The 21291-nt window shown below is 44.5% G+C and overlaps 1 protein-coding gene across 1 annotated transcript in view; it reads left to right on the forward strand.

Moving 5' to 3' along the window:
- The first annotated feature begins 772 nt into the window (after positions 1–772).
- LOC121835149 (actinia tenebrosa protease inhibitors-like) overlaps positions 773–21291 on the forward strand; it is a 60643-nt gene continuing 40124 nt past the window's right edge. The window contains exons 1-2 of the mRNA XM_042289109.1: positions 773–796; positions 973–1090. Of these exons, the coding sequence (XP_042145043.1) occupies positions 773–796; positions 973–1090 (142 nt within the window). The remainder of the gene's footprint in view (positions 797–972; positions 1091–21291) is intronic.

Below are 21291 nucleotides of genomic sequence, written 5' to 3' on the forward strand. Positions count from 1 at the left end.
GGGAACTGGTCGAAACGGGACGGGTTCATATGGGAAGGGTGTTTAAAGAATGGGTCGAAACAGGACGGGTTCAAATGGGGAGCTCGTTTCGGGAGCGGGTCGAAACAGGACGGGTTCAAAGGGAAATGGGTTGTTTCGGGCTACAGCTATCGGGCCGGGTCGGGCGGGGCCTTGAAATTAACAATTCTGTCGGGCTCGGGCCGGGCCCGGGCCGTGTCTCTTTCGGGCCGGGTCGGGCCGGGCCTAGAAATCTAAAATTCTGTCGGGCTCGGGCCGGGCCCGGGCCGTGTCTCTACCGGGCCGGGTCGGGCCGGGCCTAGAAATTCCGGCCCGTGCAGTGCTCTAATACTTACTAGCTCGAGAGGTATTCGGGTAGTGACCCGTGTCCAACCGCTGCAACGACTACAATAGCCGAATCATAACAATGTCTGGAGCTCAGCGCGTGTTCTGTGCTTTGCCGACCCCAGCGCGTGGCTATGATCAACATTGGCGGCATATAATTTGCTCCAGATCACGTGGCCGCTTGTTTTGGCTGCGAGTTGAGGAAGTGAACGCTGCTCGTTTTTTTTTTATTTTTTTTTCGGAGACTCCTATAGCGTGGGGTGAAAAACGAACGGGTGTTTTATAGGTCATTAACGTCAGGGACCCATTCTTAACGGTATTTACGCAAAGTAAAAAATTGTTGCATCGCCCCCTTAAAAGGTGGTCAAAGGAGGAGCACAAGAAAGTCGACGTTGCCCGACCTGCCGTCGTTGCTCAATACAATATCAACATGGGAGGCATCGACCTTATGAAGGTACGTTTCGTACTACCGGGTATCGCTTTGGACTAAGAAGTGGACAATTCGTCTCTTCGCCCATTTCTTGGACATGGCAGTATGCAATGCGTGGGTGTAATACCTGAGGGACTTTGAATTAGAGGACAGAGAATGAAAGAAGCTCAGCTTAATTGATGTTGAAGCTGACGTTACAGAAACTCGCATCAGAGCAAAAAATTCACGTGAAGTTCCTGCTGAAAGTGTCTCGAGGTCTGCTACAGATGGACAGAGAAATACCAGAACACCTGCTCCAATACCAAACAATGATGCCAGGTTAGATGGATTCAGGCATTTTACTGACCATATGAAACTAGGGAGTTCAATGAAATGTAGAAACTTCGGCTGTGCGGTAAAGACCAGGGTCAGGTGCTTAAAGTGCAACATGTTTTTGTGCCTGCAAAACAAAAATTGGTTTCTTAACTTTCACACGACGTGACTACCCAGGGACTCAATTGAGTACCATCATTTTTCTAAATAATAATTTTCAAAATTTTAATTTACAAAATATTTTTGTGATGAGTCGGTATGTCTGAATAAGGAAACACTGTTTTCTTTGCAATCATATTGCCATTTTCGTCCTGGTAGTAAAGACTAAGAACCTTCAGCGCGCGCGGCCTCTGCTGGCGATTCAGATTGCGACCTTGAAAGTTTGTCTGAGACACTGAGCGTTATAGAAAAGGGGAGAGGGGTTAGAGCAAAGCGCTTGCCTTTTTGCGAGGAAGTTCGACTGACGTGGTAGCACAACGAGGTGAGGCTGAAGGGAGGAATAGTTTTTTTTTTTTTTTTCACATCGGGCGGATGGCACCCCTAAAACTGAATATAGTACAACTTTGTGGAGGACATGAGGTTTTTGACGTATTTACTCATGTTGGAGCGACAATATTGATCAAAGATGACATTAGAATATTGAGCAAATAATGACACATTTTGCCAACCGGTTACATTATACACCTTCCGCGTCACGACTTAGTTCTCGTGGCCACCACCACGCGGTTGCGAATCGCCAAATATTCCCGTTCTTTTCTTGTCTATTACGAAACGGAATCGCGATATTTCAAAAGAATTAGGCGGTTTCTCTGTTCCTTTTGGTAACATAAACAATGCAAAAATGAAAAACTGTAAGTTCTTTCCAAGTTAATATTGTTGGATCGAGCCTTTAAGCGGTGTGGTAGGCCAGCTTGGAGCGCCTGCCTCCGGTTTTGCAGGATCGTACTGACTGTCTTCAATCGTGGTTGGAAAGTCGGCACTGGAAATCGGAGACCGTTTCGCTGACTGATGCCGCGGGAAGGGCGAACTTTCTCGATCTTCTTGCGCGCCTGAGGTTGTTTTCTTGATTCGTAGATATACCCCCTTCCTCCTTGGTTACGTGTCTCAGCTGTTCGACGTATCAGTTTCATGTATTTCCATCGTTTGTGCGAATCTCATATGTTCAGTTTCCTAGAGCACGGACGACGCCGCCTTTCGGCCATTTCTTGCCTTTCCTGTAGTTTCTTGCACATACCTGGTCGTTATGATGTAGGCGTCGTTCTTTAGTGTTGCGCGAGGCGTGCTGTTTCACTTGTTTTGATCACACGACTTCCGTTATTGATGGTCGAAGAAGATCGAACCTTGTGCACAATTCGTCTCCGGTCATCATTTTAACACGTGTTGAGCCAGTTGTCGTGTGCGGGGTCGTCCGGTATGCCCCCAAGCAGTTATGGCATGCCTCTTCCATGGTCAGCCCCGACTTCAGGCTTGCCTTGGCAGACTTCTTGAATATTCCCACGAAGTTTTCTGCTGCACCGTTCGTTGCGGAATGGTTCTGGGGTTAGAATGACTGCTGCTCTCCGTTTCTTGTCATGAAATTTCGGAATTCGCTTGAAAGAAATTGCGGGCCATTGACAGTCACGATCTTTTCTGGCGGTCCATATCTTGCAAAGAGAGTTAAAAACACTCTTTTGGTGGCCTCCGAAGTCGTCGTCCGAAGTCATTTCAAGTAGGCATCAATGATCAGCATGCAATTCCTTCCTTGAAAGGGTCCTGCGAAGTCTGCAGGCAGTTGTTACTATTTATTTGTTGGGTATTCCCACGGGTGTATGGGAACTTTCGGTGCCTCATTGCTGACTTCCTGGCACGGTCGATAACTTCGGACCATTGTTTCGATATCATGATTCAAAAGTGGCCACCACACCTAGATTCGTGCCATTCCCTTAATCTTTGTGATTCCCGCATGACCTTGATGCCAGTCGTTCAAAACGTGTTTTTAGTACCTCGAGGGTACGATGACGCGTGTTCCCCACATTACGCAGTCGAGCTCCACGGTTAGTTCCGTTCTGCGACGGACGTAATGCTCGAGGTCATCGGAATTTATTTGTTCCGGCCATCGTTCCGTGGTGAGTCGTAAAACCTTTGACAGCACGGTGTCCTTTCGTGTCTTTCTGCTCATTAGCTTATTTGTGAGTGGAAGTGCTTGATATGTTTTTAGATGGAGAGATTTAATTTCGGCCATTGTTGTAGTTTCTGATTTTGTAGCGCCGTTGTCAGTCATTAGGAGCCGTGGCTGCTTTTCCGCGACCACGTTCTTATCGGCTCGCACATACTTTATGTCGAAGTCATACCCTGACAAGATGATCGCCCATCGCGGCATTCTTGCTGCATCCGTGCCTGGGATTTCCTTACTGGGATTGAAAATCGATTCCAGAGGTTTATGGTCCGTCCACAGCCTGAAGCGGCGTCCAAAGAAATACTGGTGAAATTTCTTTACGACTTCTACTAGACTCAGCGCTTCTGTGTCAATCCGAAAGTAGTTTTGCTCACATTTGGAAAGCGTTCTTGACTTGATGGCGATTGGCCTCCGTTGCTGGTTAGGAAGTGCGTGTTGAAGTACTGCACCAGTGCCATGGCTCGATGCGTCACAGTGCAGTTCCAGAGGAAGTGCAGGGTCACAGTGCACTAGCAGACCTTTCTTAATGAGTGGCTCCTTCGCTTTGTTCAGGCTTCCTGGCTTAATCTCAGACATTTCCCCTTTTACCTTTTCGCCGAAATTAATGTAGCGAATGTAGAATGTCGGTTGTTTTCCCGATTAACTTTCCGTAGTAGTTCAGCAGTCCCAGAAATGCTCTGTGTTCTTTTTAGTCTTTGGGTGCCTTCGCTTGTAGGATTGCATACATGTTCTTGGGATTTGGGTGGATTCCTTGCATGCATACGACATATCCAAGGTACTCGATGGAGTTCTGCATGAAGCAGCATTTTTCCTTTCCCAAGCGACAGCCACTATTTTTGAGTTTTTGCAGTACCCTGTCAAGGTTCCGCAGGTGATGTTGATCGTTCGTGCCAGTTACCAGGATATCCTCCTGAATTGCGCCTCCGCACGGCAACTTCCCGATCTTCAGTGACGCGATGGAAGACAGCTGACATTAGGGTTATTCCAACTTATTCTGTTTGCATGATAGAGTCCTCTGTGTGTGTTGATCACGGTGAGATTTCTTGATTCTTCCGCAAAGGTATTTGGAAGTAGGCTTGTTCGCAATCCAGCTTGGTGTACTTCTCCCCATGGAAAATGTTCACAAAGTTATCTCCAGTTTTTGGTAGTGGGTACTTATCTGGATTTAAGGCTGAGTTGAGTGTAACCTCGTAATCACTGTATATATGGACTTGTCAACTTCCTTTCATCACTGGAGCGATTGTGGTCGCCCACCCACTCCTCATCACAGGAGTGATTGAGTCTTTCTCAAGACGATCCAGCTCCTCCTCGATCTTTTTTCGGAGAGCGTATGGAACTAATTTTGTTCTGACAAAACTTTAATTGAATACGTTCATTCACGCAGAGTTTTATGGCGTAGTCCTTCAGTTCTCCCAGACCTTCAAAGTGGGAATCGTGTTTCTCAAGCTCACTTGCGAGAGTTAGACTTCTGCTCCCACGCTGTGTGCCTCCGTCCAGTTCACTTGAAAATCCTGAACCCATGCCATTCTCAGTATGGCAGGTCCCCCATTCTTCACCACTTGGATTTCATGACGCTTGACTTGCCCGTTGTACCGCATCTCCACTTAAATTATTCCCTCTTGAACGATAACCTTGCCAGTGTACGGCTTCAGCGTTATTCCCGAAGGTGTCAAGTGGATATATAAAGAAATTTCTTAAAACGTCTATAGTTTGATCACTGTCACGCGTGAGCATGTGTCGATTTCCATCTGAAGAGGTTTGTTGCAAATCTCCACGGTTACTGCGATGGGTTTCGGGTGGCTTGAGTCGTTGAAGTAAAGCGGTGTTTTGTCTCTCGAGTCCTGTGTGGTGAAATGGTTAGTGAAATTTGGTTTATCGTTCCTTTTTTTTAATCTTGGTGATCACTTCTCCTGTCGCGGCAGATCATTTGGAAGTGTCCAGTTCTTCCGAATGTTTTACAAGTCTTCTTCCTTGCAAAGCAGGTTTCAGGGTCGTGATTATTGATGCCGCAATTGTGACAGGGGATCCTGCTTGTGCGAGATTTTCCTTTTCCCTCGATTGCCTTTTTCGGAAGTGACGTCTTGTATTTCCGCCCATGGGGGCCAAGTGATTGACACCTTGCTGGGTCTCGGTGTCGCTCTTTCGTGGCTAACTCCATCGAAGTGGTAACATCCACCGCTGCCTTGAATTTCAGCGTCGGTTCAGCCAGCAGCTTTTCGAGGATGTTTCCGTTCTTAATGTCGTCAGAGAGCTTTTTTCGGATCCGGTTGTTGAGAGAAACACCGAAGTTGCATTGCAGGGAAAGTTGTTTCAGCTCAGCTACGTAGTCTGCGATGGCTTCGTATTCCATGTGCTTCCGGTGTAGAAGTTGTAGCGTTCAACCGTTTCATTGGGCGTCGGGTTGAACGATGTGTACACAAGTCTTGGTGGTTAGTTTTGCAGGTGCCACCAAGTTTCTTATTTGTCCGTGCATTTCTCGTCCGGCAATAGTGAGAATAATATCTGCTCGCTTTGACTCCAGAATGTCGTTAGCAGCGAAAAACACTTCGACTCTTTGGATGTACGAAGACAATGATTCCGATTTTTGATCGAACTCTTCAATTTTCCTGATGCGAGGTATTCTTTAGGTTCGAGATGGGAAGTCGCTCACGTTACAACTGTCTCCTTTGTTCCAATGTCGCTCAGTTTTTTTTATATCCGTCTTTGTTGCGTGAATCCCATCCTCGTCGCCGTTGTAATGTACCGGTGAATTTGGGATAATGCAAGGATATATTTGTTCAACTGTTTAGGTTACAATCGGTTGGTGTTATGAGAAGCGTTTTTTCTGGTCTGCGACCGCGCTCAGTCTGTGGCCTCAAGGCGTTCCGTGCTTCTCCGTGGCACGCTTTGCTCTCCCCTGCCGGTCTTTCCGGTTGCATCCGCCGTTGTTCGGTCACGCACGGGGCGCCATATTGTTGGACGGTGTTCGCAGAGCATGCTGAGAAGTAGCTCTTATTTATCGTCTTTAAAGATCAACGAATATGATTGCGTAGAGCGGATGTTGAACGTGTATCTTCCTGCAATTCTCGCAGGCAGCGAAGCCAAAGCTATAGGTAGCCGTGCGCTCTCGTACCTTGAGCACCGATCCACGCTGTGCACGCGCGGCGTTAACTTTTTTTGAAATACCTGAGAACGTTGTCCTGAAGCACTGTTTTAAGGATACACCGCGAGCAACGTCCAACAAAGTGGTGTTCCATGTGATACTCCCCCCCCCCCCCCCCCCCCGCTCCTCCTTCCCCTATGTCGTATTCGCTATACTTGGCAAACATGAACATAATACACGGCAGTTTTGCATGCGCTGTGATCCGTCGAAAACTAGAACGAGAACTGATTGATTGTTCAAAGATAATTTACTACCTCACAGAGCAAGTCACGTATGTGTTTTGGCCTTTACATCTAATTGTCTTGTTTAGCGTAATAAACATTTTGTTTCCGAGAGGAACTAAGACGGAATTTTGTTTTAGTTTGGACACTCACTTATTGTGGATCATAACAGCAAAGTGAAGGATTTTGTATACAATGCTTTACATTTTATTACTTATTATTTTGCGTTCCAACATCCTACATTTTTTTGGTGACGTGCGTCATGCTCTTCAAGTTTGTTATGTGTATTTTATTGGTAATTCACGGAAGTTTATACACGGGCAGTGGCATTAAAATTGCATCTAAATGTTAAAAAAAGTTACCTCCTATTTCATTCGTTTGCTTACGGGACTTTCGCATTGGGGATCATTGCTCCGAACAGTTGCGGTCCGGGAGACGCACTGTACACTTCCCTTGTCATATGTTAGCCATTAAAGACAGAAAGTCTTATAAAAAAGGTATATGCCACTTTTAGATATAAGATGTGTTCTAGAAAACATGCGAGAATCTGACCGAACCGCAAGATTAATAAATATATTTCAATCTTAGTTTTTTTTTTTTTTTTAAGGTTTAGAACTCGTGACGGGAATGAAAATGAAACTGGCATTTGGTATACGTAGTCTACTTTTGACAATCTCGCACAGTTTTCAGATGTGAGGTAAGGTCACCCCGTCCACAACCATGAACACGGAAAATTTAGATTTAACGAATTTAAGATAATCAAAGTCGATTCTCGCCTATGTTCAGTGCATTAAAACGTGCCGGAGCAAACGTTATTTTTAGCCTTTTGCGTCAATAGCTTGCCAGGTGTAGGAGTTTTGATATTTTTGTAACATTTTATCTGCACTATATCATTGCGTTATCGTCAAAACTATAAAATTTATAAGGAGTAAGGTTCTCAGTCGTTGCCTGGAATAATTGAGGCTTACTTTGATAAAGAACATACCCACGAAACTACTGTGTTTATTTCTAAACTAACGCAATAGGCCACGATATTGATTATTAGAAGGATTGTCATTTTACATTTTCTGAATATATGTAGCGACGTGTATGTATTTTGTTTATTGACAGACCGTCCTCTGTATTTAAGTGTCATTGTGTTTTTGCTCTTGAGCGTTTTTATATATGGGACGCCACGTAAATTTCTCGAGGCTGACAGCAGGTGCTGCTATTAGCCTCGAGAAATTTACGTGGCGCCCCCTTATGGGGAACCGAGGTGACTTCACGCAGAGGACACAATTTTTCCCTGACTTGCCCCGCTCGCCTTGTGGAGGTTGTGACGACGTTAGTTGTCGGCACGATCGCTTCTATTTACCTTTTTAGGCTCATTTTTCGTAGGAAGAGTAAATTTTTATATGAGGTCTCATAGATGGCGAATTGGCCGTTTTTCCTGCTAGCATACAAACACATTTCCAGTATCCGTGCGTTTCCTAAAAAATAAAACATGACTGCATACGTGTACGAACAATATAATTAATTCACGAAGAAGCCATATTTATATAAAACAACCCTGTTTCACGAGCATTTCAAAGGCCTTCAGACCCAAGGCCTTCAAAGCATCCGCGAACCAACATATGCAGAGCATGCGCAAATTCGGGTTCGCGAGCTAATTTGCCAACCGCCCGAAAGCCATTCATGGCCGCAAAGCGGGGTGTAATTTTCTCGTAACTCATGAACATGCAGTCAACAGCAAAAACACTTGCGCCACCGGTCGCCGAAATGGAAAAGGTGGAGCGGCAGAAAACGGATGAGAGGAGAGACACGTGACTGGCGCCCCGCTGCGGCGAGACGCCGCAGCGGCGCGTTTCGCCTTGCTCCGGCGTCTCGCAGAGGACCCGAAACACACAAAAAGTGCGTTTCGGGTCCTCGCCACTGGGAGAGATGTGCTCTGGCGTCCAGGTTCTCCGAGGAATGTCTCTCTGATGCTCTGTGCACCAGCTATTCGCCCTCCAAATCTGCGACACGGCACTCTATGGCACCGTCGTCGAACTGCCAGGCTTTGTGAGTATAGAGGAGTCTATGATAAAAGTGAAAAACACACTTAGAAATGTACGGAAGCGCGTTGGCATTGGTGTTATCCAGCTTCTTGTACACCAGGTAAAAGAATTCCCGCTCCTCCAAATGCTTGCGGCACACAATGGCCGACGTTGACGGTCCTTAGTTTGATTTCCTATGCATTCTTTAACCTCGCCGTGTTTCGGTAGTGAAAGCTGATACCGGCTTCTTTTCGTGATTTGCATTGCGGCACTGAACAGCAGGTCAGCATGATCGCAAACCAGGAAACGGGGGCAGGGATGCCAGCCGGGTGCGAGATCGCGTAGCGGACTCCTGTCCCTGAAGTCACGGTACGCCTCACCCAATCAGGGTGCGTCGACCGGAGCGACGTTTGTGCTTGCTATCGTTGCTAATGATGCCGGAGCATCGGAGCTACAGGTTTTTTCTGTAAAATAAATAAAGAAATGAACAAGCACCATCAAACAACCAAATAAACAAACTAACGAACGAATTAATGCATGAATGGATGAATAAATGAATAAATAAAATATCTCTGCTCGATTTCATAAATTATTTCCCTGAATATGCGGAACCGTAGCTTTGGGAGTACTAAGAAGACACGACATTTGAAGACAGGGTGTTTATGTAACGCAGAGGTGAGAATCAGTGTGTTGATTATACGATGCACACATTTACGAAGAAAACACAAAATAACGAACATACATGTTTGTACGTCCGTTTATGTTTCCCCCTAAATAATTGCATTATATAAACCACAGAACTGAGTTTATCAAATGTAATCTATTCAGTTTCTCCGAATGAATAGAAAGAGTAGAGCCCTCAAGCCCATTCTTTTTAATATTCCTGTCTAGAGTTTCTCGGAACTGTAGCGACAGCTTCTGTGCGGAACGTAAGGGTGCACCTGAGTACTCGGGATAATATGGTTTCTAGCAACACAACACATTCAAACTACAATTAAGTGTCTCATTGATAACCACTCAAGGGAATGAAAGAATTATTACCCGAGTAGTCACGAGTACACTTTATTGGGTTAAAACCATAACCCTGCTTGAAACTTTGCCGGACATTCACTAAATGTGTAGAATCATTTGACCCCAAAAAGTTCCAAGGGATATGCCTCGTGGAAGCACCCTTCAGAGTTGAAGAATCAATCATTGTTGAAGAGCTTATGTAGTGAAATACATAACTTTTAGTCTATGAAGTTTCGAGTGAGATTTGGATGTTGAATATTTTAATGAGTCAAAATAAACCCAGTGTTTGTAATGAAAGTTGGTGTGCCTCATCGAATACCACTAAATCAGTAAACTTGAGTCTCAGAGTGTATGTCAGGGTGGTGTTGACAAAAAGTTTCCACATGTCACACACTTGAGGGAAAGTGCAGATGATGAGCAACGGAAAAATACCCCAGGTGCATTGCATTTATTGCATAGGTAACCTAGACATTTTGAAGTTGCTGGTTAATTTCGACAACTGGAAAACGCTCTGATGATAATTCGCTGGTACTCCCACAATTGTGGGACAATGGGTACCTCAGAGCAATGGATATTTTGTCTTCTATATTTGAGAATACGTTCCCATGTTTTTACTAGTTCACATTCCCTCTGTGATCCGTGGCAAACTAGAGCGAGAACAGGTTGATAGTTCAATATTTATTTTTTGTCTTATGGAATATTCAAGTTAAAAATTGGCATTAGCAAATAATATTCTTGTTTAAAATAACAAAGTTTCGTAAACAAGAGGAACAAACATGGGATTTGAGCATGGTACGAATTCACACTGTGACGCATAACTCGAAGGTCATTATTCTGTAGGCGCATGCCTGCTAACTTATGAAGTGCTAGTTCACACTCATTTCTCGTGAATATGTGCGTCATGCTCTTACATTTTAGGTGTGTTTCACTTCAATTATCAAAAGTTCATGTATGAATAGTGACCCGAGATAAATATGCAACTTAAAAAACCTCTGTCGTATTTTATACACGTCACCTGCGAAATGGCACTCACCTCTACATGCCTTTTAAACTTCCTATCTACACGTGCCTGAACTGACCTTGCATTTGTTAACTTCAACGCAAAATATTTTATGTGTTCGGCAGCTGGCATTTTTCCGGTTTTGCATTCTTGACGCGGAAGACCGTCATATGAATGCTGCTGCGTGAGCATTGGGGTGGAGCTTGTGACATCACTAATCGAGCATGAGTTCAAGCCGAACAATGAGACAATACTCGACTGTTCATCGATTTTACATGAACCGCAGCCGAACACTGACAGACCATTGGCCTCCAATCTCTGACCCGCTGTAGTGTTCGATGACTTAAAGAAAATCCAGCACTACGGCCTCGTTAAGGCCCATTCGCGAAGCGGCTTTCGACAGCGTTAAGGCTGAACTCCATGGAGCGAATATGCGGAGAATAACCTTAAAGTTGTCTGTTTTCGAAATCTTACTCGATTATGTTGTAGTCTGGTTCAGCCGGTCAAGATATTTGTTTAGGAGGAGAAGAATCTAAGCATGTCCGGTCGTCAGGACATCTAGTTCCGAACACTCGAGCCACAAGACACGCGAGCCCGTGCTCCGGGCTTGATGGCGCCCTTGATGAGACCCTCTGCTACATCTCTCCTGTCTCGAAGACTGGAACCGCTGGGGTGCTATGCGTCTTCACTAAGAATACCATGGAATGAGTTGCAGATCATACGGTGGACCTCTGAGGCTCGCAGGCATTAGAAGGTCTGTTGAAGACGCGGGGCATTCCTCTAGTTAATCTGTGCTGACCAGAAACACGAGGTCATATGAAACATCTGATGTCACTCGGTCCTTCAGGTAATAAGCATGAACACGTCGAAGTTTACGGTTCTTTTCCAGGACCTCAAAAACAACTGTCAATTCTTTTTTTAAACCCGCCCTTTATCCAGTGCTGCTTTCTCAGCCGGTGCTTGATCTATACTTTTTGGTATGCTTCAAACGAGCGCGAGTTCTTTGGGCAGACCTTTCGAGACATGGAAGGTTTAAATTATGTTTTTAAGAAATCGAGGACCGTCCTTTAGTGTTGGTGGTTTAAAATTTCGCATGGTGGCTTGCTGGTGGAGGTGTGGGGAGTAATCTGGTGTCGCATCAGGAAATCTTGCAGGTTCTTCCAGCTGTCCTTCACCTTTGCAGGCGGAGAGCGGATCTTGAACGTCCTCACAAATTTCTCGCCCTGACCATTCGATTTGGGATGATTCGGTGGCGTGAGAAGATGATAAATGCCGTTTAGAGCCAGAAATGGCTTACTTTGGAAACTTATGAACTGCTGTTCATTGTTGGCTACCGAATTGTTCTGGTAGTCCATGGTGCTCCTATCTCGATTTCTTGGTCAATCATTGGCCACGAAATATAAGATCGCGCGAGCATTGATTCCCGAGTGGCGTGTGTAATCAGTTAAACGGATCTAACAAATAGTCTGTTCAAATCGATCTTGAGCATGTCGATCTGCGTTCGCCCAATCAAGTTCGTGTGTCTTTTTCCTGTCCCCACAGCTTCCCGCGGTGCTGTCTGGTGGCCTAGTGTGGCACTGAGAACACATGGTTCCTTAAGAGGAATTCTCTGGTTCTTGAAGCGCAACACAGGTTGCACTCTGCTCGAGTGGCGGCTATCCTAACTCCTCCCAGGTTTCGATGTCCACTAGCGTCAGCTTGGAGACAGTGTCCACTTATAGATCAGTGGGGATCCCTTGAGCAAGACAGGTGGTGAATTCGTCGTCTTTATTGCGAGTAGCAAACAGGTATATGACGGTTTCGACGTCCCGTTTGCGATTTCCCCGGTGTTTGTTGCGGTCGCTGGAGCGCAAATCGCTGTTTGACCTTGCTTGCCGCAGTTCTGGCGGGTTTCTATCCAATATTGACAATGTTACTTCATGTGGTTGCTATTGAGGCACCGGAAACACTTGGCTTGGCCAGAAGTAGGATGCTTTACTTCGTGGACGTGCAGCGCATTTTTGTCTGGATGATTCAACTGGCGGGACTCCGCTTCAGGCCTGAGGTGCACTCTAGAAAACGTGCGTGCGTCACTTTTCCCTCACAACAGTTGGAGAGTCAATCACAGAAATTTACGAAGGCAGCTCAGCGAAGAAACTGCCGAAACATATCTTTAGACTAAAAAACGCAGTCTGAGTTGTGACATTAGGCAATGCAAGCGTGACGTTTTCCATTTCTATAATTTCATAACTAAGACTGTATTTTTTGGTCTAAGCATATGTTTCAGCATCGTCATTCGCTGTGCTACCTACTTAACTTGCGGTGATTGGCTCTTTGAGTGTTCTGCGGGAAAGTGGACGCATGGGCTTTTTTTTTTTAGTGTAGGACTCAGCCAGCAGCAGAGCACTGTCTAGGGACTGATCGCTCTCCATTACTCAACGTGCCCGGATGCGTAAGTCATAGAGACCACCAATGAATGCCGTCAAAAGTGAACAACTCCTGGCGTTGGTTTCAGTATCACATTTGCAAGTCACAATAATAGACCGCAGTCTTGTCAGGAAATCTTTCAGGTTTTCCGATTCCTCTTGACGTGCCGAAAATAGCTTGGCTCGCTCGAACCCTTTTTAATTTCCTCGGGACGAAGTGATCCTGGAGCTGTGTGACCAGGTCTTTATACCTTAGTTTGGAGAAATTTAGAGGTTGAACCAGGGTGCAAAACATCTGAAACGTGGTTGACCAAAGTGAAGCTTCCAATAAATTATTTTTGTCGACGTCGGCAGTCATCTTCGCGACGTCCAAACAAGCATGAAATCTTATCTGGTAGAGTTTCTACACTTCCTTGTCGGAGTCAAACGTCCTAGGGCCATGAAAGCGGTGGTTGCTGGTGTCCACCACGCTTCGGTAGTTGGAGTTGCCGCTGATCCTCAGGAGCCCTTGGTTTTAGTCGCCAATGTTGAATTCTGGTTCAGCCCGTCAAGATATTTATTGACGAGGAGCAGAATTTAAGCATGTTCGGCCGTTAGGACATCTAGTTTCGAAAACTCGAACGACAAGACACGCGAGCCTGTGCTCATGGCTTGATGGCACTTTTGATGATGATAGTAGGCTGTTTACTACAGATTATATCCGAGTTGCTCTCGAAAGTAACATCACATAATAAAACGAGCCGAGCGGCAAGGAACCCGTGTAGGTTTTCGAACGCCAATACAAAAAACCATCGCTCTGAAGTGAGATGGAGGTGATTTCGGAGGAAGGCACAAGGTGATGCATCGACTATGTTGGGTCACCAACGGCTCGCTACTTTCTATGCTGACAGCCGATCTTTAACCAAGATTACCCAAGTGTTAAAGAGAAGGCTGGAAACGTATGTACACACGCCGAAAAAGAGACTATCAAGCAGTACACCTGGACATAATGCGACATGCCCCCTGTTTCTCTAATATATGAGTGACTATATAGGTCTCACAATTTTTTCCGAAGGAACTCGAGTCTTTCCAGATCCCATTCATTACTTAGCAACGACTTGTGCTTTCAACACCCGTATACTGTGTCAGCATATCGTTCGTTTTAGGTGAGATATTTACCATAAATGAATATTGACTGCTTTTCATAGATTGCTATACACCGTTCTTCTACAGCGGACGCTACGATTCAACTTCAACAGATCCAATCAAACAGCGCTAAAAGTGCATCTGCACGGCGCTCATCATCAATGCTATGATATCGCCTGCTAAACCAATCCTGCACAGTAAATGTCCCGTGGTTTCGCGCGCTTTCTTTATTTTTTTTTTTCGTGTGTGTGTGTGTGTGTGTGTGATTGCTTCTGCCGGTAGCAGAAAACCCACAAAGGCCAGGAACCCCGTGACGATGCTCTTTCGATGGTGCCTGAGTGGCTCCTCGTGTCCTAGCGTCGGCTTCGCTTGAACTTCAAGCGAAATAAAGTATAAGGTAAACAACAGAAAGAAAAAAAAGATCCGTCACTGACCGGATAAAACATACAGGATCTGTCTTAAACTTTTCACGCGCCTTGCTTCCCGGTCGTTGTCTTACAGTTTAACGGACTTCCGCTTTGTGTTTTCAGGCACTCTGAACCATTTATTAAAAAAAGAATATAAAATTATAGAAATCCTGTTCCTCTCTATAAAAAAAAAAAAAAAAAAAAATTAAGGAAAAATATTTTTTTTTTTTTTATTTTACAATAGGAAAGCAGCACAAAAGTATCGTTGAATTTCTGAGGCGATCACCCTCACTGCTGTTTTTTTCTTTAATATAAACATATTTTGTTGTTATGCTTTTTCACTTTAGGATATTTTTGCTTAAGCAAATGCGTCATTCCAAAGTTCATACACCATGCGGAAGTTGCTTGCCTTTTGGCGCTGGCTTTTGTTTCTCGGAAGATTCATAGGATTGCTATTTTTTTCTTTTACTTTCAGATCTCCTTCATGTGAGGTTAAAGAGAAGCAGTTTTTTTTTTTTCGAAATGAGCCAAATACAGAAATTGAAATTAAGCGAATTTTGGCTGAAAATTAGAGTACGTTTATCTGGATATCTATCGTCTCCAAAATGTATTAATCTCAAATCGGCCCCATATTATGCGATACAAAACAGTGTAAAGGTAGCCACGGTACAGGGCTGAAAGCTAGTCCATTAAGCAATCATTTCTGTTTAGCTCCATTTCGCATCACATAAATTTGGCTCATTTCGGAAAAAAACAAAACAAAGAAACTCTTAATTTACAGAACGCATTCGCAGTAACACAATAGCAATTAGCCCTGAAGAAGATAGTAGTGCAGAAGAATATCCTGTTGATTTTTATTGCCGCCCCTACCGAAAAAAAAAAACTGTATAAGCTTGATTATGAAACAGAAAATCATTTTAAGTGCATCTTATACCTACATTTTTTAGCTGCTCTTTTTACGAAGATCTTATATTCTGGAGCACCACTTAAGACACCGAAGTCTGCCTGATTGGAATGATAAGCTGCAGTGATACCTACATAATACTACCATTGCTCTCGTATGGTGGTCAAGCGTATGCTGCAGAATCGAAAACAAATTTAAGAAATTTTTCTGGAAATATTATCTTTAGAAATCTGCCACTGGGACGATGATTGTGATAAAAGCCGAGGTGACTCGCGATATAGAGACAGGAAAGCTGATGCGAGCTGCCATTAAAGTTACCTTCGAGAGGCTGACAGCATGTAAAGTGATATTTTTACGACCCAAGAAAATGAACAATACGACACCCGGGACATCAATGCATCAGCACGCTAACCCGATAACTACATCTGTGATCTGCTTTTCCGCCTTTAATACTGGTCGGTTTGAAGGTACGGATATTCTCGGTGCCTACCTAAGGAATAAAACATATTTTCAGCATGTTGATTTTTTTCCAGCAATGTCATGCCTCTGAGAGCATTTTGAACGGCTCAGGGGATGATTCTCTTAGTAAAAAGAAAACGCTGATGCCGTAATTTTTTTAAAGCAAAAACATCAAGCCGCTCCAATGCAGTTCAACGCCATTCGTTTGATTACCCGCACGGCACGTCGTAACCAATATTTTTATTGTCGTATTTTTTTTTTTTTAATCGCGTTGTTTGTGTGCGGCTGCCGTTGCCGTCTTGAATTAATATGAGCCGAGGGGGTATTCGATCAGGTGGAAGCGAAGCTTCACGGACAGACAAATCGATTTTTGATCAACTTGAATGCAGTCAAAGCCGCGAATTGCGGCAAGTGTTAAGTGTACGCAACTACGCCGCAACGAGCCTGAAAACTTTTAGCGCTCATCCCAGCGCGCCACTTGGAGGGCAGTTTACCAGGAACCGTAGTATATTGAAACAGCAAAAGAAGGGATGGATTCTTGGTCGATTTTATACCTACAATCCTCTTTTAATGCAAAAATTCCAAATAGGTAAATATATGTTCTTAACGTCATATTTCCATACTGTTCAGTCCATTCCCCAGAGCGCAATCGCTCTCGGTAAGGAGACAACAGGACACCGCAGACGACAGTCACATTGGCCACTTTACGATAGGAGCTATGGTTCAGACCAGCGTTACGATGACTATCCGCAGGTCGATCGATTGCATCGTAATCCATCACGTGGTCTTGACGGACGGAACTATTCAACGAGAATCGGAATGTCAACCTGGGGCACTCCGCCCCTCTGATCACGGCCCGACCGGCAGCATCAATGCCCGCCAGTTGACGTAATTTCATCTTGTTGTTACACAACTGATACGCAAACAGTCGGTCACATTGGCAATATTTCCAGTATTCTGTTTACAACGCGCAACCGTCCCATCGCGTTGCTGCTGCTATGTTGCTGACTCGCAGAAATACAGAACGACTTTTGACTGCCGGTTGGCACTCGGCATCAGAAAACAGAACCGAAATCAGCACAGAAGGCACCCAGGCACCCGGCAGCAAAACCTGCCTGTCTTGGACGCAGTTTCCGCGATTTCCATAACGTCGTCAACCCTCGACTCATCCACTGTGGACCAGACATGGGAAGTAATCCGGTACAAGTAACAGATTACTTGTAATCCGTTACTTTTGTAATTGCTACTTTAATTTTGTAATTTCCACGTTACTTTTTTGCGGCTGTTATTTGTAATGTAATTTCGTTACAAAATATTTGTAACGGATTACTTCCATTACTCGGTACTTTTAAAAAATATTAAAGTAACATAGAAACCGGTACAGTCTGAGTGTGCGACCATCCGTTAAATCGAAGCTTAAAAACGAGCGCTCCGCCCATGCATTTTTCAGTACTGCATGCAACTATACTAAATGCTCTTGCATAAGCTGACAGTGCGTGAAAGCTAGAGCCTCGAAACCGCAACTTTTGAGACGTTGCGCTCACGCTTGAAAGGCCTATTTCAAAAGAGACCTTTCGAACATCGGTTCCTTACCTACGAATCTCCGAGCAGATGTAGACGCTGGTACTGAGCATGCGCACCGCTTGCTTTGTCTGCAGAATTCCAGGGATCATTTCCGGTAGCATTAAGCTGGCGGGATGGCGGCTGCACCTACACTCTTTCTCTTAAATACAATATTTTATTTTCACAAAGACTGCCATAATGCGGGCGTATGAGAAGGTGAAAGTAAAGTTGCAGAACATTTTTGACGATATTGAAATTGTTTCTATTGCTTTCTTGATATGCGTACTGGAAAAGTAACGTAAAAGTAATTTGTAACGTAACGAGTAAAGTAATCCGTTGCTTTTCAGTCTAAGTAATTTGTAACGGTAATCCATTTCATTTTTCAAGTAACGGGAACAAGACTGCAGTGGACACATCGTTCCGCATGGTCCGCATGGTGCCGCGTGGGTTCCGCAATCCGGAGACGGCCCTCTTAGCTCAGTGTACGTAGCGTTGCTGGCAATGGTCCGGAACTTCGCTGTTTCTGGCGGCTTCGTTTGCTCGTTCGATAAAATTAGTGGTAAAAACTTCAATGCAACCGAAATGTTCTGCACGTTTGGACTAGAAGACGGAATTACAGGCGGCCACCGCTGCCACTGAAGCTCAATCAACTCAACAAGATTTATTCAACAACGTGCGCGACGTGCTCGACAAGCGACACCGAAAAAAGATGGAAGAGAAGGACGGAAGTTTTCTTCCTCCCGTCTGCCTGGAGAAGGAGAAAAACGTCTCGTTCCTCCCTTCTTCTCGTGTCCGCATGGGCACGAGAAGTGCCCATGCGGACATGTTCCAGCTGTTCCACGAGCATTTCAATTCAGTAGGAGGGAGGAAAACGCGCTGCTGCTGCCTTTTTCTTCCATCTTGTCTTAAGGTACGTTTATACTCCAACGTAACGTCGACGGGCGCGGGGTAGCGCAGCGCGCACAGATATTGATTTGTCGCAGATATGGAGTTCCTGGTTGCAGGGCCAATGAAAGGCACGCGTTCTGCGCTACGCTGCGTTCACTGCGCTCAACGTCAGAGTATAAACAGCACTTCAGAGTGAAACCTCTTACCCCGGCCCCTTACGGCGAACCCGAGTGACTCAACGCCGAGGACACAATTTCTTCCTGGCTCGCCCCGCTCGCCTTGTGGAGGCTTTGACGATGTTAGTTTTCGGCACGATCGTTTCTATTTACATTTTTGTGCGCGTTTTTCGCAAAAAGAGTGAATTTTCATATATGGTGTCATTGATGTATGGCCTGTAGCTGCAGGAAAAACTACACTTAACATTTCAGGCATGGTTGACAGGGCAAGCAGGGCATATATCACATCAGGTACATGAAAAGGAAGAAATATGGCCACACTTGCTGGAGCATCACGATAGACTTACAACTCACACAATCAATGTTGCTGATGGTCTGTATGAATTTACAAGTTATGTGTACTATTGCGTTTTTTTTTTAAATTTGTATTTCCGCTTTTAAACAAAAACGGCGGAACAGAAAAGCTGGTTGCTGCTCGAGCAACAAGTTAAATATAGTCCGGGCCATGGAGAGAAAGTTACAAGTGAGACAGCCCGAACACAGGGGCAAAGTAAAGAAAGAAGCAACACGGGCATATGTCAGTTATTTATTAATATCTGTTTACATTGCTCGCATTTGACCTCTGCTGGATTCCGATAGCAGTTCAGTGGATTCTACTGGTGGTATACGTGGACTTATTTTATCCCTCAAGTAAGGTACAACAAACGTAAATGAAATGTCTAGAACGTTATTAGTCCCTTTTCGACTATTTTCGTTTTACAGGGTCTAACAATAAGGTTTAGCTAAACCAAAATTAGCGTGAAGCTAAAATACCAGAAGCGTTGCTCCGGCAAACTGTCATCCTTCAAATGTTCCACATAGTTTGCAACTAGTCCACCATCCTTGAGTGGGCAGTTTTTCGAATGCTTGCTGTTCTTGCGGTCTTTTTTTGTTGTCAGACAGTTCAGCTGTAGTGAGTTTGGTGGCCGAGGAAGATTTGGGGACCTGAAAAAAGATAACCTTTGTCTGGAAATGACAATTCAAACTGAACGGTGTATTTTATGAATAAATAAATAGTCACATGAGTAAGTATAAACATTCGAAATTACGGCGCTACGTTGCTGCGCATAGTTTGGGCAGTTTAATACATCTCATATGTGCAATTGGGGACAATTCGGCCGTTTTTCCTGCTATCATACAAACACAGTTCCAGTATTTGTGCGTGTCATAAAAAAATAAAAAAAATGACTGCATACGTTTACGAACTATATAATTGATTCAGGAAAAAGCTACATTTATGTAAAACTACCCTGGTCCATGAGCATTTCAAAGGCCTTCAGGCCCACGGCCTTTAAAGCATCCGCGAACCAGCGCATGCAGAGTGGCACGCGCAAAATCGAGTTCCCGAGCTAATTTGCCAACCGCCCAAAGGCCTTTGATATAAATGCATTTTAAATTCCTACAAAGCGGGGTGTAATATTCTCCTAACGCATGAACATGGAAGGAACAGCAAAAACACTTGCGCCGCCGCTTGACAGACCCCTCGCACGATCGTCTTGTGTCGTGTGGATAAACGGGGAGGTTCATCGGCCGAATTGCCTCCGCTGATAGCTGTCGGTACCTTTAACCTTTAGAATTATAAATGTAATAGCATAGCTTCCTTTATACTGACAAAGCCTGGCAGATCGCCACGAGAAGCGGCTGCCGGAATGAAAAAGGTGGAGCGGCAGACAATGGAGGAGAGGAGAGCTACATGACTGGCGCCCCGCTGCGGCTCGACGCAGCAGCTGGGCGTCTCGCCTTTCTGCGGGGTCGCTCTGTGATGCTCTGTGGTCCAAATCTTTGACCGGGCACTCTGTGGCTCCGTCGTCGAACTGCCAGGCTTTGTGAGCATGTAGTAGGCTGTTGTAAAAGTGACAGAAAGTCACTGAGAAAGTCGTTGACGGTGCCTTTCCCGTCCTTAGTTTGATTCTTTAACCTCGACGTCTTTGAGTGTTGAAAGCTGATTCCGCTTCTTTTCGGGATTTGCAATGCGGCAATGAACAGTACGTCAGCATGATTGCAAAACAGGAAAAGCCAGCCGGATGCGAGACCGCGTAACGGATTTCTTTCCCTAACGTCACGGTACACCTCACCCAATCAGGGCACAATGACCACACCGGTAGTTGTGCTGGCTTTCAGGGCTAATAATGCCAGAGCTTCGGTGCTGCAAGTTTTTTTTTGTTGTTGTAAATAAATGAATAAAATTATATTTTACTTGATTTTGTTAATGATTTCCTTGAATATGCGTAAACATTACTTTTGAAATACTAAGGTGAATAAAATTTGATGACAAAGTGTCCCTGTATCCTCACAATCAGTGAGTAGGTTGGTTATACTAGGCACTCATTTAGGGGGAAAAGATAAACTAACCATCAATACATGTCTGTCCGTCCGTTCATGTTTTCTCCCTAAAAGGTTGTATTATATACATATATGGGAAAATTACTTTCAAAATGTAATTTAATTACAATTAAAATTAATTGCCTTAAAAACTAGTTTAACTACAATTATAATTACTACTACGTGAAAAGCAATTAATTACAATTACAAATTACTTTCCAAAAGTAATGCAATTACTTTGCAATTACTTGTTTCTGAGAGCGACCCGACGCGGGTTATATAACTGTAAACGAGTTGTATAGAATGCAACGTATTTCTTCATTTCTTGCCCTAATGTTTGAAGAGGCATAAGCATCGCTGCGTAAATGCCACGTG

Source organism: Ixodes scapularis, unplaced genomic scaffold, assembly GCF_016920785.2.
Source record: "Ixodes scapularis isolate PalLabHiFi unplaced genomic scaffold, ASM1692078v2 PGA_scaffold11__112_contigs__length_91849675, whole genome shotgun sequence".
Lineage (NCBI taxonomy): Eukaryota > Metazoa > Arthropoda > Arachnida > Ixodida > Ixodidae > Ixodes > Ixodes scapularis.